Here is a 13,704-nt window from a genome sequence, read left to right on the forward strand (position 1 = left end):
CCTCCCTGGCTAGGATGGGCATCCTGGGCCAAGATGCCAAGTGACTGACCTAGGGCTGGGGCTCCCCCACCCGACCCCTCAGGAGGTAACCAAATGTGTGACCGCTTTGTAATGGGGAGGAGGAAGGGCCCTCCCAGAACAAAGGGAAGGCAAGAGTGGCATCTGTATGCCTAAGGGGCAGCGAGACATAATCACTATCCACGTGCAACTTTGTAACATAGACCATTCAACCAGAATTTACAGAATGTATGTTATAAGGGGAACGAAGCGGCCAAAGTGTAAAAGAAAAAATAATGGAGGGTATATAAGGCAGCGCCCCGCTGTTTTCGGGCTCAGCCTCTTGATGTGAACCTGCTGAGCCAGCGCCGCCGGCTGGAAGAAACGCTGCCTCCTGGCAAAAAGCCTCGGTGTCCTGTCTCCCTTGCACGAGAATCCTGCAACTGCTTAATGCGCCTCTCCAAGGGGCACCGACTAAAGAGGAGGGGAGGAGGTTGCAACCGCGTCCCCAGGTGCAGGGGCGACTCCTCAGTCTCCAGGGCTGGCAAGCCCGCACCCCGCCGCCAGCGCCCAGCAGCCCAGGGCGCCGCAGAGCGCAGTAGACCCCACCGGCGCTGGGTCCTGGCTTCCCCCCGCCCCTCGCTTCGCGAGAAGAGGGTGGAGCGGTCTGACTCCAGCAGCCAATAAAAGCAGAAGGCTCCTGGTCCGATCCCTGGCGCGGCTCGCCATTGGTCGCCACTCAGGTCTCGGCCCACCGAACCTTTGCGACCCGAGCCAATCGCGAGGGGGCGAGGCATTCCTCTGGCTCCTCCGGAGCAGTCCGCGGGCGGCTGCAGGCTCAGGCCTGGTGGGAGTGGGTCGCGGTGACAAACGGCCCGAGTGGGCAACCCTTCCCCCGCGCGCCGCGCCGCCGGCTCCACCATGGAGCCTGCCGTGTCGCTGGCCGTGTGCGCGCTTCTCTTCCTGCTCTGGGTCCGCGTGAAGGGGCTGGAGTTCGTGCTCATCCACCAGCGCTGGGTGTTTGTGTGCCTCTTCCTCCTGCCGCTCTCTCTTATCTTCGACATTTATTACTACGTGCGCGCCTGGGTGGTGTTCAAGCTCAGCAGCGCGCCGCGGCAGCACGAGCAGCGGGTGCGGGACATCCAGAAGCAGGTGAGCGGCGCCTGGTGGGGCGGGAGCCAGGTGCAAAGTGGTGCGCGGCGTCGGGGAGCCAGGGCTTCCCGGAGGAGGTCTGAGCGGAATTTGAACTAAACAAACCTGTGATGCCCCCATCTCCTTCTGGAGAGGGCGCGGAGTAAGCAAAGGCATTGAACAGAACCTTGCTTAGACGTTTAGGGAGTGCCTACTATGTGCAGCGCACGTGCAGGTACCTGGAGGGATGTAAAGAATCTTCAAGTAGGGGTAGGTGAGCCATACCCAGGTGGCTCTCAGCAGGCCGAGGCGATTGCGGAGGGAAGGAGGGGAAGGGGCTTCAGGGACTGGGAAGTAGGGGGAGTGATTGGGGGAAGGTGTGAGCATAGCAGGAGAGTGGGAGAAGGTCGGGAATCCAGTTTGGAGCTAGGTTGGGGAGGGGCTTTCAGTTTGGAGTTTACTCTGTAGCAACAAGGAGAACACGTGCTTAGAATAGAGAACTAAAGTGAGAAGGTAACACCAGCCCAGGGTGGGGAGCCTCACAGACTCTGGGGCAGACTCTCACTCTTCTTCTTTTTTCTTTTTCTTTTTTTTTTTTTGCTTTTTAGGGCTGCACCTACAGCATGTGGAGGTTCCCAGGCTAGGAGGCTGACTCAGAGCTGCAGCTGCCAGCCTACGTCACAGCCACAGTAACTCGGGATCCTTAACCCACCGAGTGAGGCCAGGGATCAACCCCACATCCTCATGGATACTAATTGGGTTCGTTACCTTGGAGCCAGGACAGGAACTCCCCAGGTGCTCACTCTTGACCAGGCAGTGTCCACCTCCCAGTAACTCTGTGTGTCCTCCTTTGTGTCAGCGCACATAGAACCTGTGCCCCTGCTGCCTGCTCAGCATGGGCACGAGGCCTCAGCCGTTTCTTAGCTTCCTCTGCCCCTCCTTATGTTCCTCTCTTACTGGCGTCAGGTTGCAAAGGGCTTCTGTTTCCTGCTGCCTCCCTGGCCTCAGGTATAGCAGCCTCCATGTTCTGTTTGCTGCTGGCTGGGTGCTGCAGGCAAGAGCGTGAAGATGGATGCAGAGAGCCATGCCCAGGAGGAGGGAAAGAGCTTGGGCCGAGGGTGCAGAAGGCAGCATCTGGAAGCACTTTACTCAGGCTGCCTTGGGTTGTGCTCCAGAGTCCCGCCTATCCTCCCTCCCAAATGCACCCTCTTTTCTAGCTCTTTCCATGTCTTCAGATTTCCCGGCTGGTCTCCCTTATCAGGCTGTAAGCTCCCTGAAGGCAGAGACTGCTGTCTGACTCACCTCTGTCCCATGGGGCCTGGCCCAGAGCAGCCCAGTTTTTGCTGAGGAACCTACGTTAAACCCAAGGGCTCACTGTGGCCCAGAAAACCAGGGACCTTGACAGATCAGCCCTCTGCCCTGGATGTGCCATGTGCCACTAATGTCCATTATTTCTCATCCTCACAGCAGCCCGGGTAGGTCTTGTACCTGTTCTGCATATAGGACATGTTGGGGCTCAAATTGTAAGTCATGTACCTAAGATGAAAACAAGGGAGGCTAGAACCCAGGTCGGTGTGATTTCTGCCATTTCTTCTCCTATTCCTTTCCGTTCCACCCTGCAGGTCTTGTTCTATTGTTGCCTCACATGCAGCGTGTTGTGTTGTAATTGCTGCTTGACGAGTCACCCGTTCTCTGGGCCCTCCCCGCCTCTCTTTGTCCTGCACGTAATCATAAGGGCACCTCTCCACAGGACTGTATCCTTGCCCGGGATCTTGGTTGGCTCCTGCCAGATCCAGTCCAACCAATGTTTCAGGCTTGATGGCCCCCACACTGCTTTCGTGCCCCCCCCCCCAACATCCCACTCCAGGCCACATGCAGCATTCCCAATCCACAGTCTCACACCTCTGAGCTTGTCCTAAGTCCTGGGACTGCAGAGTCAGGCAGGAGTACGGTCTGCTTGGTCATCCCTTCACCCCCTTCTCCCAGGAATCCCTTCCTCAGCAAACCCCTCTATGCAAACCCCTCTGCTTCACCTGGAGCCCTGGCCTCACCTATCGATCGTAGCAAAGTTCTTCCCCCACTCTGAACTGTTTGCTGGACCAGCTTCAGTGTAGCCTCTTCTAGAACTCTCGGTTGCAGGTGATAAAAACTAAACTCCAGGAGTTCTGTGGTGGTGCAGCGGGTTAAAGATCTGGCATTGTTGCTGCTGCGGCCCTGGCCTAGGAACCTCCACATGCCACAGGTGGGGCCCAAAAAAATTAAACAAAACCCCCAAAACGGAACTCCAACTGGCTTGAGCAAAAAGGGGTTTTATTGACCCAGGTCTTGGAAAGTCCAGGAGTACCAGTGGCTCAGCCTGTATCCAGGATCTGTCTCTGTCTTTCCATCCATCGGCCGTCTCTTGGCTCTGCTTTCCTCTGAGTTGACTTCATTCTCAGGGATGCCCCCTCCCTGCAGAGGCCCCAACAGTTTTGGCTTCCAGCCAGGCTGCCTAGCAACCCCAGGAACGTGAAAGGGCCTCTCCAGGAATCTGTGTTACTTGGCTCAGTTTGGATCGTAAGCCCATCTGAGAACCGGTCACTGTGGCCTCAGTCATGTGCCCCCTCCTTCCTGGGACAGGGGGAGGATGGGTGACTCCTGGACCCAAGAACGGTGGCAGGGTTAGAAGCAGATGAAAAGGAAGCGGATGGTCGCAGGTCACAGCCACAGATAACCATCTACCTCCCTGCCCTTGTCCATCTCAGCAGGAAGGGAACGCTTCCTCCCGTGGACCTTGTCACCTTCTGGACCATTTGCTCTCTGTCTTTTTCACTCTAGTCACTCACAGCAGAGGTTTCATAAAAGTTCTTGCATCCCCTGGCTTGGTTGGCTTCCCCTGCCCCTTCTCTCCCCCTTCCAAGTAATATATGGGTTAACACGGGCTTGGCACGTAACAGGCCTCACTAAGTGTTAGCTGTCACTCTGTTGACTGTGAATACGTGCCCATTCATCCTTCCAGGCCTGAAATTGGATCATCTTGATTGCGATCCTGGGCTCTGCCTTTTACCAATCACTGACCATGGGCAAGTTATTTTGCTGCTCATTTTCTTCACCTGCAAAAGGAGGCAGGTCATTCCAACCACCAGGGGTGGTTGTGCAAATTAAATGAGACCAACTACAGCTGGAGCCTGGCACGGCGGAGGCAGCTAGTAAATGGTTATCCTTTACGTGGTTGCTGTTATGACCGTGGCACAACCTGTCGTGAACTTCCGAGTGAGAATGAATGTTTTCAAATCCCTTTGAGCCTGTTCTCTAGCTCTTCAGTCTGCTTAGTGGTGTGGCAACATGTGGCTTTCTGTTGGCCTCACCAGCCAGGGAGGGTCCAAAGGCTAAGGCCAGTGAGCCTTTCGTCATCCTGTTCCTCCAGTGCCCTGGTTAATGTTTGCTGACAAATGAAAGCATCATTCCCAGCTCCCTGTCCCCACAGCAGGGCTGTGGGCTGCTGCAGGGATCCCTGGCGGGGCCAGCTCAACCTCTCTCTCGTGGTTGCAGGTTCGGGAATGGAAGGAGCAGGGCAGCAAGACCTTCATGTGCACCGGGCGCCCTGGCTGGCTCACCGTCTCGCTGCGGGTTGGGAAGTACAAGAAGACACACAAAAACATCATGATCAACCTGATGGATATTCTGGAGGTGGACACCAAGAAGCAGGTGAGAGGGGCCTGGTTCCCTGGCTCTGGGAGTGGGTGGGATCCAGCTCCCTGTGCCGATGACTCACAGGGAGATGAATTTAGCCAAAGGCATCCCCCGTCGTCGCAAAAGGCTCTGCCCACCGTTGCTGTCTTGCAGAGCGTCAGCTTTGGAGGAGATTGGTCCTAGCCCCATCTCCCAGGTGGACAACTGAGAGCTCAGGGGGCTTCTCTGATTGTGTGCAATTCCATAGGAAGATAGGGATGGGGAAATCGTGGGCAAAAATGAGGGACAAAAGGGAACCTGTTTCTCTCTTCCCATTAAGGAAGTGTGCTGGTAAAAATTGGGCTGTGGAGGTGGCTCACTGTGGGACCCACTTGCTCATAGCCTTAGATGTGCATAGGCTTTCACCTAGCCTGTGATTTGTACTCCTTGAAACCTGGCTCAAGGAAAAAGGAATTAAACTGAAACCAAATGTAACACACAGACACACACCCAGATTGTATCACAGCTTTATTTTTCATCCAAGACAACACAATACCCAGTAGTAGAAGTGGTTAAATGTGGTTTAGCCACAGGATGGCACTTCGTTGTGAAGTCTCAGACAAATTACTGATTTCCCTGCGCCTTTTTTTTTCCTTTGCATCTTTATCAACATACTTGACACAAACTGCACGTAAAGGTGTGCAACTGATAATAAATGTTGACATTTGTACCCACCTGTGAGGCCATTTGCATAATCAAGACAACAAACACACCCATCACCCCAAAAGTTTCTTCCTGACCCTTTGTAATCCCTTCCTTAGGCCCTGCCCTTCCTCTTCCCTCACATCCCTAGGCAAATAAAGACCTGCTTTCCAGAGAAAATCCAGCTAGGAACCATGAGGTTGCGGGTTCGATCCCTGGCCTCGCTTGGTGGTTTAAGGATCCGGCGTTGCGGTGAGCTGGGGTGTAGGTCGCAGAGGCGGCTTGGATCCTGCATTGCTGTGGCTGTGGTGTAGGCTGGCAGCTGTAGCTCTGATTGGACCCCTAGCCTGGGAACCTCCATATGCCGGGGGTGCGGTCCTCAAAAAGACAAAACAAAAACCCAAAAAACAAACAAAAAAGACGTGCTTTCCATCACTATACATTGGTTTATGTTTACAGTTTTATGTAAAATAAATCATGCATTATGTACTCTTTTACCTTGTTGGCCTTCGTTCATTCGGCATAATTATTTTGAGATCCCGCCATGCTGAAGCAAGTACCACAAATGCATTCTGTTTGATGGTTTGGTATTCCATTGTAGGAATGTATCACAGTTTCTTTACTCTTTCACTTATTGGTGGATATTTGGGTTGTGTCCAGTTTGGAGCTATTATAAATAAAGCGGTTAGGGACATTTGTGCTCAGTCTTTGTGTGGATATATGCTTTCTTTTCTCTTGAGTAAATACTTGGGAGTGGGTTAGCTGCGTCATAGGGGAGGCGTACTTTTAAGAATCTGCCAAGTTATTTCTGCGGTAGTAGATGCGCTTATATTCCTGCAAGTGTTCCAGTTGCTCCATATCATCATAAACTTGGTTTGGTTAGTCTTCATTTTAGCCAGTCAATTGGTATGTAGTAGGTAGCTCACTGTGGCTTTAACTCTTACTTTTCTTCATGACTAATGAATGATCTTGGGCATCTTTTCATATGCATAGTTGCCATTGATGTATCTTCTTTGGTGAAGTACTCGTTTAAATATTTTGCCAAAATTTTTTAATCAGGTTATTTGGTTAGTATATAGTCTAGAAACAAGCCTTCATAAGATAAATGATTTACATGTATTTTCTCCCAGTCTTTGGCTTATCTTTTGAAAACCAGAAGTTTTGAATTTTGCTGAAGTCCAATGTATGCATTTCTTTCTTTTTTTTTTTTTTTGCTTTTCCTAGTGCCGCTCCCATGGCATGTGGAGGTCCCCAGGCTAGGAGTCTAATCAGAGTTGTAGCTGCCGGCCTACACCTGAGCCACAGCAACCTGGGATCCCAGCTGTGTCTGCAACCTACACCATAGCTCACGGCAACGCTGGATCCTTAACCCACTGAGCAAGGGCAGGGATCAAACCTGCAACCTCAGGGTTCCTAGTCGGATTTGTTAACCACTGAGCCACGATGGGAACTCCTGTATGAATTTCTTTTATATATTGTACTTTTGATGTCTTTTTTAAGAAATCTTGCCCTGCTCCATGGCACAAAGGTTTTTTTCTATGTTTTTTTCTAGAAGTATTAGAGTTTTAGGGTTTACCTTTTAGAACTATGATCCCTTTTGAGTGGATTTTTGCATAGGGACGCGATACGGGTTCAAAAAATTACTTTTTGCATGTGGATTTCCAGTTGTTCAGCCCTTTTTGTTGAAAAAGACACCCCTTTCTCCACTGAATTGTGCCGGAGGCCAGCTCTGGCGGCCAGGGAGTGTACACGTTTCCCAAAGGAGAGGGACGCACGTCGGCTTTTGCAGTGGAGACAGCCTCTTTGTCCCTTCTTTCAGGGTGCTGGACTGCTCAAATTTTATTGGCATAAGTGGTTGATTATATAGACAGTTTCTAACTACAGGTTACATCATAGTGTTAAAAGTACCTCGGTTAACTTTTACATGGTACAGCAGCTATACACCACGTTTTAAGATCTTTATCTTAACTAAATTTAGTGAGTACAATTTCAGGGCACTTAGGTACAATACATCATGTGGAGAGGAGGAGACTCAGTACCAATCATCCCATGGCCAGCCAGTCTCCACAAGTTGAAGAGGTCACAGACACAAGAATTTGGCATTCACAAATCTTGTTTTTAGACTGGTGCTTATCTTTAAAGTGTTATGGCAGGGAGACAGTGTAAGCAAATATCAACCAACTTAACTAGCTATCACTTAAAAGCTCCTATAACTCATAGCTAGGTGTCTTTTGGTCATGAATAATATATGTCTAACTTCTATGAACCTCATTAAAATCCTAACTCTAAAGTTTACCGTATAACTAGTTAGGAGTTAAACACTATGTTTTAATTAAGTTGGATTTAAATAGGGGGAAGTCCTTCAGGATGAAATTCTTATTATATTATTGTTGTCATTTTGTTAAATCACAAATCACCACAGGAAAAGAAGAATGGGGAATAAGAATAATAAGCAAATGATCAGGAAAGACTGAGGAAAAACTGAATACCAAAGAAAACAACAGGAAAGACTAGGTCACCCGAGAAACAATCCATGTTCTCCAGCGCAAACATGGAAATTGTTTTCCCAGGAAAGCCCCAATTCTTCCCCATCGACGTCAACATGAGAGCCGTGTAACCTGAGGCCTGCCCTCGGCTTGTACCCTACAGGTAGGCTTTCATCCTGACCAGAAGCCCACCTTCGTTGGGCTTGTACGGTTCAGGTGAGCTCCCTTCCTTGGTTAGGAACCTGGCTTCACGTTTTTCTGCCGTCAGTCAAAGGCCTTTTTTTGAGTCCCTGCGTCTTCTCGGCTCCCCGCAGAATTGCCCTTGCACCTTGGTTGAAATCCGTCACCCATGTACGCAGGTCTGTTTCTGGGCTCTTAGGTTTTATTGATCCATTTGTCCATCTGGATGAGGCTAACACACTGTCTCGATAACTGTAGCTTTATGATAATAAGTCCATGAGAATGAACTGGAAGTACTCCTTCCTTTTTATTTTTCTGGAGGCGTTTGTATAGAATTTGTATTTTTTTCTTTATTGAATTAGTGGAACTAACCAGTAAAAGCCATATGGGCCTGGAGTTCTCTTCATGAGCAGATTTTTTACTACAAATTAAGTTGTTTTTTTAAATAGATATAGGGCTCTTCAGCTTATTCGTTTCTTCTTGGTGAGGCTCTGGCAGTTTGTCTCTAAAGGTATTTGTTGATTTCAACTAAGTTGCGTAATTGATTGACATAAAGTTATTTCTTCTATTCCCTGACTGTTCTGTGAACATCTGTGGAATCTGTAGAGATGTCACGTCTTTCATTCCTGATACTGGTCATTTGTGTCTGCGCTCTTTGCTTGCTTCCTGAGCAGTCTAGCTAGAGGTTAATCAGTTTTACTGATCAAGCGTTTAGTTTCATTGATTTTTTTTCTGTATTTTTTTGTTTGTTTATGTCATTGACTTCTGTTTTGATCTTTGTTAATGCCTTTCTTTCGCTGACTTTGGGTTTAATTTTACTCTTCTTTGTCTAGTTTTTTAAGCTGAGGTCATTGACTTCAACCTTTCTTTTTCTCTAATATTGATGTGTATTGCTGTAAATTTTCCCCAAGCATTGTTTTAGAGCCACCCCAAAATTTGATCTATCTTTTCATTTTCATCCAGTTTAAACTGCTTTCTGGGTTTGTTTTTTGTTTGTTTTTGTCTTTTTAGGGCCACACCCATGGCATATGGAGGTTCCCAGGCTAGGGGTCAAATCGGCGCTGTAGCCACTGGCCTATACCACAGCCACAGCAACACCAGATCTGAGCCTCATCTGAGACCTTCACCATGGCTCATTAACCATGGCTCACCGGATCCTTAACCCACTGAGCAAGGCCAGGGATTGAACCTGCATCCTCATGGATGCTAGTCAGATTTATTTCCACTAAGCCATGGTGGGAATTCCTGGTTTCCTATTTGATGTCTGCTTTGATCCAGGGATTTTTTAGAAGCATGTTGTTTAGTTCCAAATATTGGCAAGTTTTCCAGGAATCTTTGTTACTGATTGCTGATTTAGTTGTCAGAACATATGCTTTATATGATTAGAATGCATTTCAATGTTTTGAAACTTACTTTATGGCCCAGAATATGGTCTACTTGGTGTTAATACTGCTTGTGCTCTTTTTTAAAAGTGTGTATTCTGCTGTTTGTTTTTTATTTGTTTGTTTGTTTGTTTGTCTTTTTAGGACCATACCCGAGGCATATGGAGGTTCCCAGGCTAGGGATCGAATTGGAGCTGTAGCCACCAGCCTACGCCACAGCCATAGCAATGCTGGATCCGAGCCACAACTCACGGCAATGCCAGATCCTTAACCCACTGAGCGAGGCCAGGGATCGAACCCACAACCTCATGGCTCCTAGTTGGATTTGTTAACCACTGAGCCACGATGGGAACTCCGTATAGCTTAATTTATTTTGCTCCAGATTATTGCTGATTCTTAGGCACAGGTACCATCTAATGGGTGTAAAGTTGCCTTCATTTTTGAGAGATATTTTCTCTGGGTATGGTATTCCAGGTTGATCGTTTTTTTTTTCTTTAGTACTTTAAAGATGCTTCAATGTCTTCTTGCTGGCATTATTGCTCTTTTTTATGGAGGTTCCCAGGCTAGGGATCTAATCAGACCTGTAGCCGCCGGCCTACACCACAGCAATGCGGGATCCGAGCTGCGTCTGCGATCTACACCACAGCTCACGGCAACGCCGGATAGTTAACCCACTGAGCAAGGGCAGGGACCAAACCCGCAACCTCATGGTTCCTAGTCGGATTCGTTAACCACTGAGCCACGACGGGAACTCCCTGCTTGCATTATTTCTAACAAGAAATTTCTCATCCTTATCTTTCTTCCTCTGGCTGCTTTTTAGATTTTCTCTTTATAACTAGTTTTGCGCAGTTACTATGATGTGCCATAGTATAGTTTTCCTTACACTTCTTGCACTTGGGAGTCATTTGAAACCTTGGGGGTCATTAGGTCTTCAGATTTTTTTTTCCCCACTGTACAGCAGGGGGATCAAGTTATCCTTACATGTATACATTTTTCCCCCACCCTTTTTTCTGTTGCAATATGAGTATCTAGACATAGTTCTCAATGCGTCTTCAGATATTTTTTCTGTCCTGTTCTGTCGCCTTTGAGGACTGCTGTTACACATATAGTAGACCACTGGAAGTTGTTCCACCACTCAGGCCGCTGATAGGCTGCTCATGAAAAGTTTTTTTTTTTCCCCCTCTGTGTTTCACTTTGGATAGTTTCTATTGCTGTGTATTTAAATTCACTGCTCGTCTTCTGCAGCGTCTAATTTGCCGTCTATCCCAACTGATGTGTTTTTCATCTCCAACATTGGGGTTTTCATTTCTAGAAATTTGATTCGGATCTTTTCATTATCTTTTAAATGTTTCTACTTAACTCTTTGAACAGAGGGAATACAGTAACAATAGTTGATTTTCATGTCCTTGTTTGCTGATGTTAATATCTGTGTCAATTCTGGGTCTGTTTTATCACAGCAGATTCACTGGTTTTTCTCCTTATCATAGGTCACATCTTCCTGCCTCTGCACATGTCTGGTAAACTTTGATTGGATTCTAGACATCATGACTTTTACCTTCTTGGGTGCTGGATATTTTAGCATCCCTGTAAATTCTCCTGAGCTTTGATCTGAGCTAGAGCCATGTTACGAGAAACAGTTTGATCCTGTTGGGTCTGGATTTTCCAGGTGGGCTCAGAGCAGCAGGTGATCTAGGAGCAATTATTCCCTGCTGCTGAGGCAGGATCATTCTGAGTACTCTCTCCAATGCTTTGTGACTCATGAGGTTTTCCAGTCTGGTTTGGGGAGACTGATAGGATTTTCTGCTCTGGGTGGGTCCTTGGTACTGTTTCCTGTTTTCTTCTCTGGTGGCTCTTCACCTGGGCTGGGCCTCAGGTAATTTCCTCACATGTGTGCACATGCCCTGGTCAGTGCTCAGCTGAATGTTCAGTGGGCCCTTTGCCGTACTTCATGGTTTTCTCTGTGTGCAGTTCTCTGCTCCCCAGTACTCTGTGCTGCAAATGCAATTCACCTTTGGCCTTCTAGGGCCCTCGACGCAGAGGCCACTGGGCTCCCCTTCCCTGCACTGCCTAACTCCAGACAGTTAGCTGGGCATCCACAGAGCTCACCCTGTTTGTGTCCCATCTCCACAGTCATTAGCTTTGTTGTCTGATATCCACTGTGTTGAAAACTCCTGTTTCATCTATTTTGTCTTTTTTTGTCCAGGCAGCAGGGTAAATCGGGTTCTTTTTGCTCCATCTTGGCTGGAAGCAGACGTCTGCCTGATGGCATATTCATGTACCCATTAAAAGTCATGTTTCCTGGGAACAATTCATGGTCATAGTATAGCATTACATTTTTAAAAGCAAGACAAAAAAAGTATGTGTTCTATGCGTTTGTACTAGTGTATGTGTGTGTTGTCTTGAAACATAACAAACAGCAATAGTGACCTGCGTGGAAAAAGACTGAAAGGAGATAACACTCCAGTGTTAACGTCGGCAACTTGGAGGAACTAGGATGAATGATTTTCAAATCAATGAATATTTATGTTTCTAGAGGAAAAATGAGCTGAATATTAAGTATAAAGGTATTTGAAAGGACAAGACTAAATACTAGCCAACCCAGGGCCACACACCCCATTCACTGTAATTAAAGGCTGTGGAATGTTCTTGGAGTCTCCACTGTGGCGCAGCGGGATTGGTGGTGTCTCTAGAGCACTGGGACATAGGTTCAACCCCTGACCTGGCACAGATTAAGGATCTGTCGTTGCCATAGCTGTGGTGTGGGTCACAGCTGTGGCTGGGATCTGATTCCTGGCCCAGAAACCCCATATGCCACGAGCTGCCAAAAAAGAGGGGAGGGGGCGGTAGAATGTTCTAGAAAGAGGCTCTAAAGGCCGTGTAGGAACCCCTATGTTGATTATTCGAGGGGAGTGGGGATGACACCTTCTGTAAGCAGAAGCCCTTGTTAGGCCTGGCGGCTTCCTCGTGACCCAGGGTCTCTCTCCTTGTGCCAACAGATTGTCCGTGTGGAGCCCTTGGTGACCATGGGTCAGGTGACCGCCCTGCTGACCTCCATTGGCTGGACTCTGCCTGTGTTGCCAGAGCTGGATGACCTCACAGTGGGTGAGGACGCGGACCGTCCTAGCTTCAGGGCTGCGGGGCCTCAGCCCACCTTCTGTCAGGTTCAGGCGCCACCACTGTTGCGTCTGTGACAGAAGTCACCCTCTCACTGCTCACCCAGCTCCAAAAACAGGACGCTCATGGCCTGCCAGTCCATGTCTGAACAGCTCACGTCATCGGGCAGCACATTTCAATCTCTGGTTCCAACCTGCTTCCCCGTGGCTTGTATCCATTGCTCCAGTTCTGCCCCGTGCAGCACACCGAATAAGTCTAGTCTCTTCTTCTGTGGCGTCCGAGGGCCCAGAGCCTTTTCTCCTCCAGGGGAAACACCTTCAGTTCTTTTCACTGCTCCCACAGGTCACAGCCTCCCCCATCCAGCCCCCGCTGTCATCACGGTCCCTATGAAAATGAGGGCACACAGGTTTCTGGGTTGGGATGGCATGAGCATCCCCGGCTCCCTCGGGCGAGGCGCCCTTCTCCAGCCCGGCTGGGCTAACGCGCCTGTCTCTGCAGGGGGATTGATCATGGGCACAGGCATCGAGTCTTCATCCCACAAGTACGGCCTGTTCCAGCACATCTGTACGGCCTACGAGCTGGTGCTGGCCGATGGCAGCTTCGTGCGATGCACACCGGTGAGTTCAGAGCCCGGGGCTGTCCTCACCAGCCTGCCCCGGGCAGTAATGGCCCCTGGGAGGTGGCACCCCTGGGGATACTTCATTTCAGATACTCCTGTCCAGTCCGGTTCTGTGGCCCTGATAGGTGCTCAGACTCTGTCGTAATGCTTCGTAGATTTAAGGTATTTAGTCCTTCAACAGCTGTATGAAGTGGGTACTCTTACAAGCCACATTTTGCAGATAGGAAACTAAAGCACAGAGAGGTGGGTAAACTTGCCCAAGATCACACAGCTGCTAAATCCTACACCACTGGGGTTCACCCCACCCCCACCCCACCCCCGCCTGTCCGGCTCCCAGGTCAACACCTTTAGCCATTCATGTCACCATAAAAAGTCAGGCCTGAACATCAGCATTCTATGCCCCGTGTTGTGAGGTGTCGCCAAGAGCACCAAGCGGGGCTGT

General features: G+C 49.0%; 1 protein-coding gene across 1 annotated transcript in view; it reads left to right on the top strand.

Annotated features, from left to right (window-relative positions):
• The first annotated feature begins 781 nt into the window (after positions 1-781).
• Positions 782-13,704, top strand: part of DHCR24 (24-dehydrocholesterol reductase) — a 34,021-nt gene continuing 21,098 nt past the window's right edge. Inside the window, exons 1-4 of the mRNA XM_047788964.1 lie at positions 782-1,149; positions 4,660-4,815; positions 12,526-12,631; positions 13,142-13,260. Of these exons, the coding sequence (XP_047644920.1) occupies positions 919-1,149; positions 4,660-4,815; positions 12,526-12,631; positions 13,142-13,260 (612 nt within the window). The 5' untranslated portion in view covers positions 782-918. The remainder of the gene's footprint in view (positions 1,150-4,659; positions 4,816-12,525; positions 12,632-13,141; positions 13,261-13,704) is intronic.

This window comes from Phacochoerus africanus, chromosome 8 (genome assembly GCF_016906955.1).
Source record: "Phacochoerus africanus isolate WHEZ1 chromosome 8, ROS_Pafr_v1, whole genome shotgun sequence".
Lineage (NCBI taxonomy): Eukaryota > Metazoa > Chordata > Mammalia > Artiodactyla > Suidae > Phacochoerus > Phacochoerus africanus.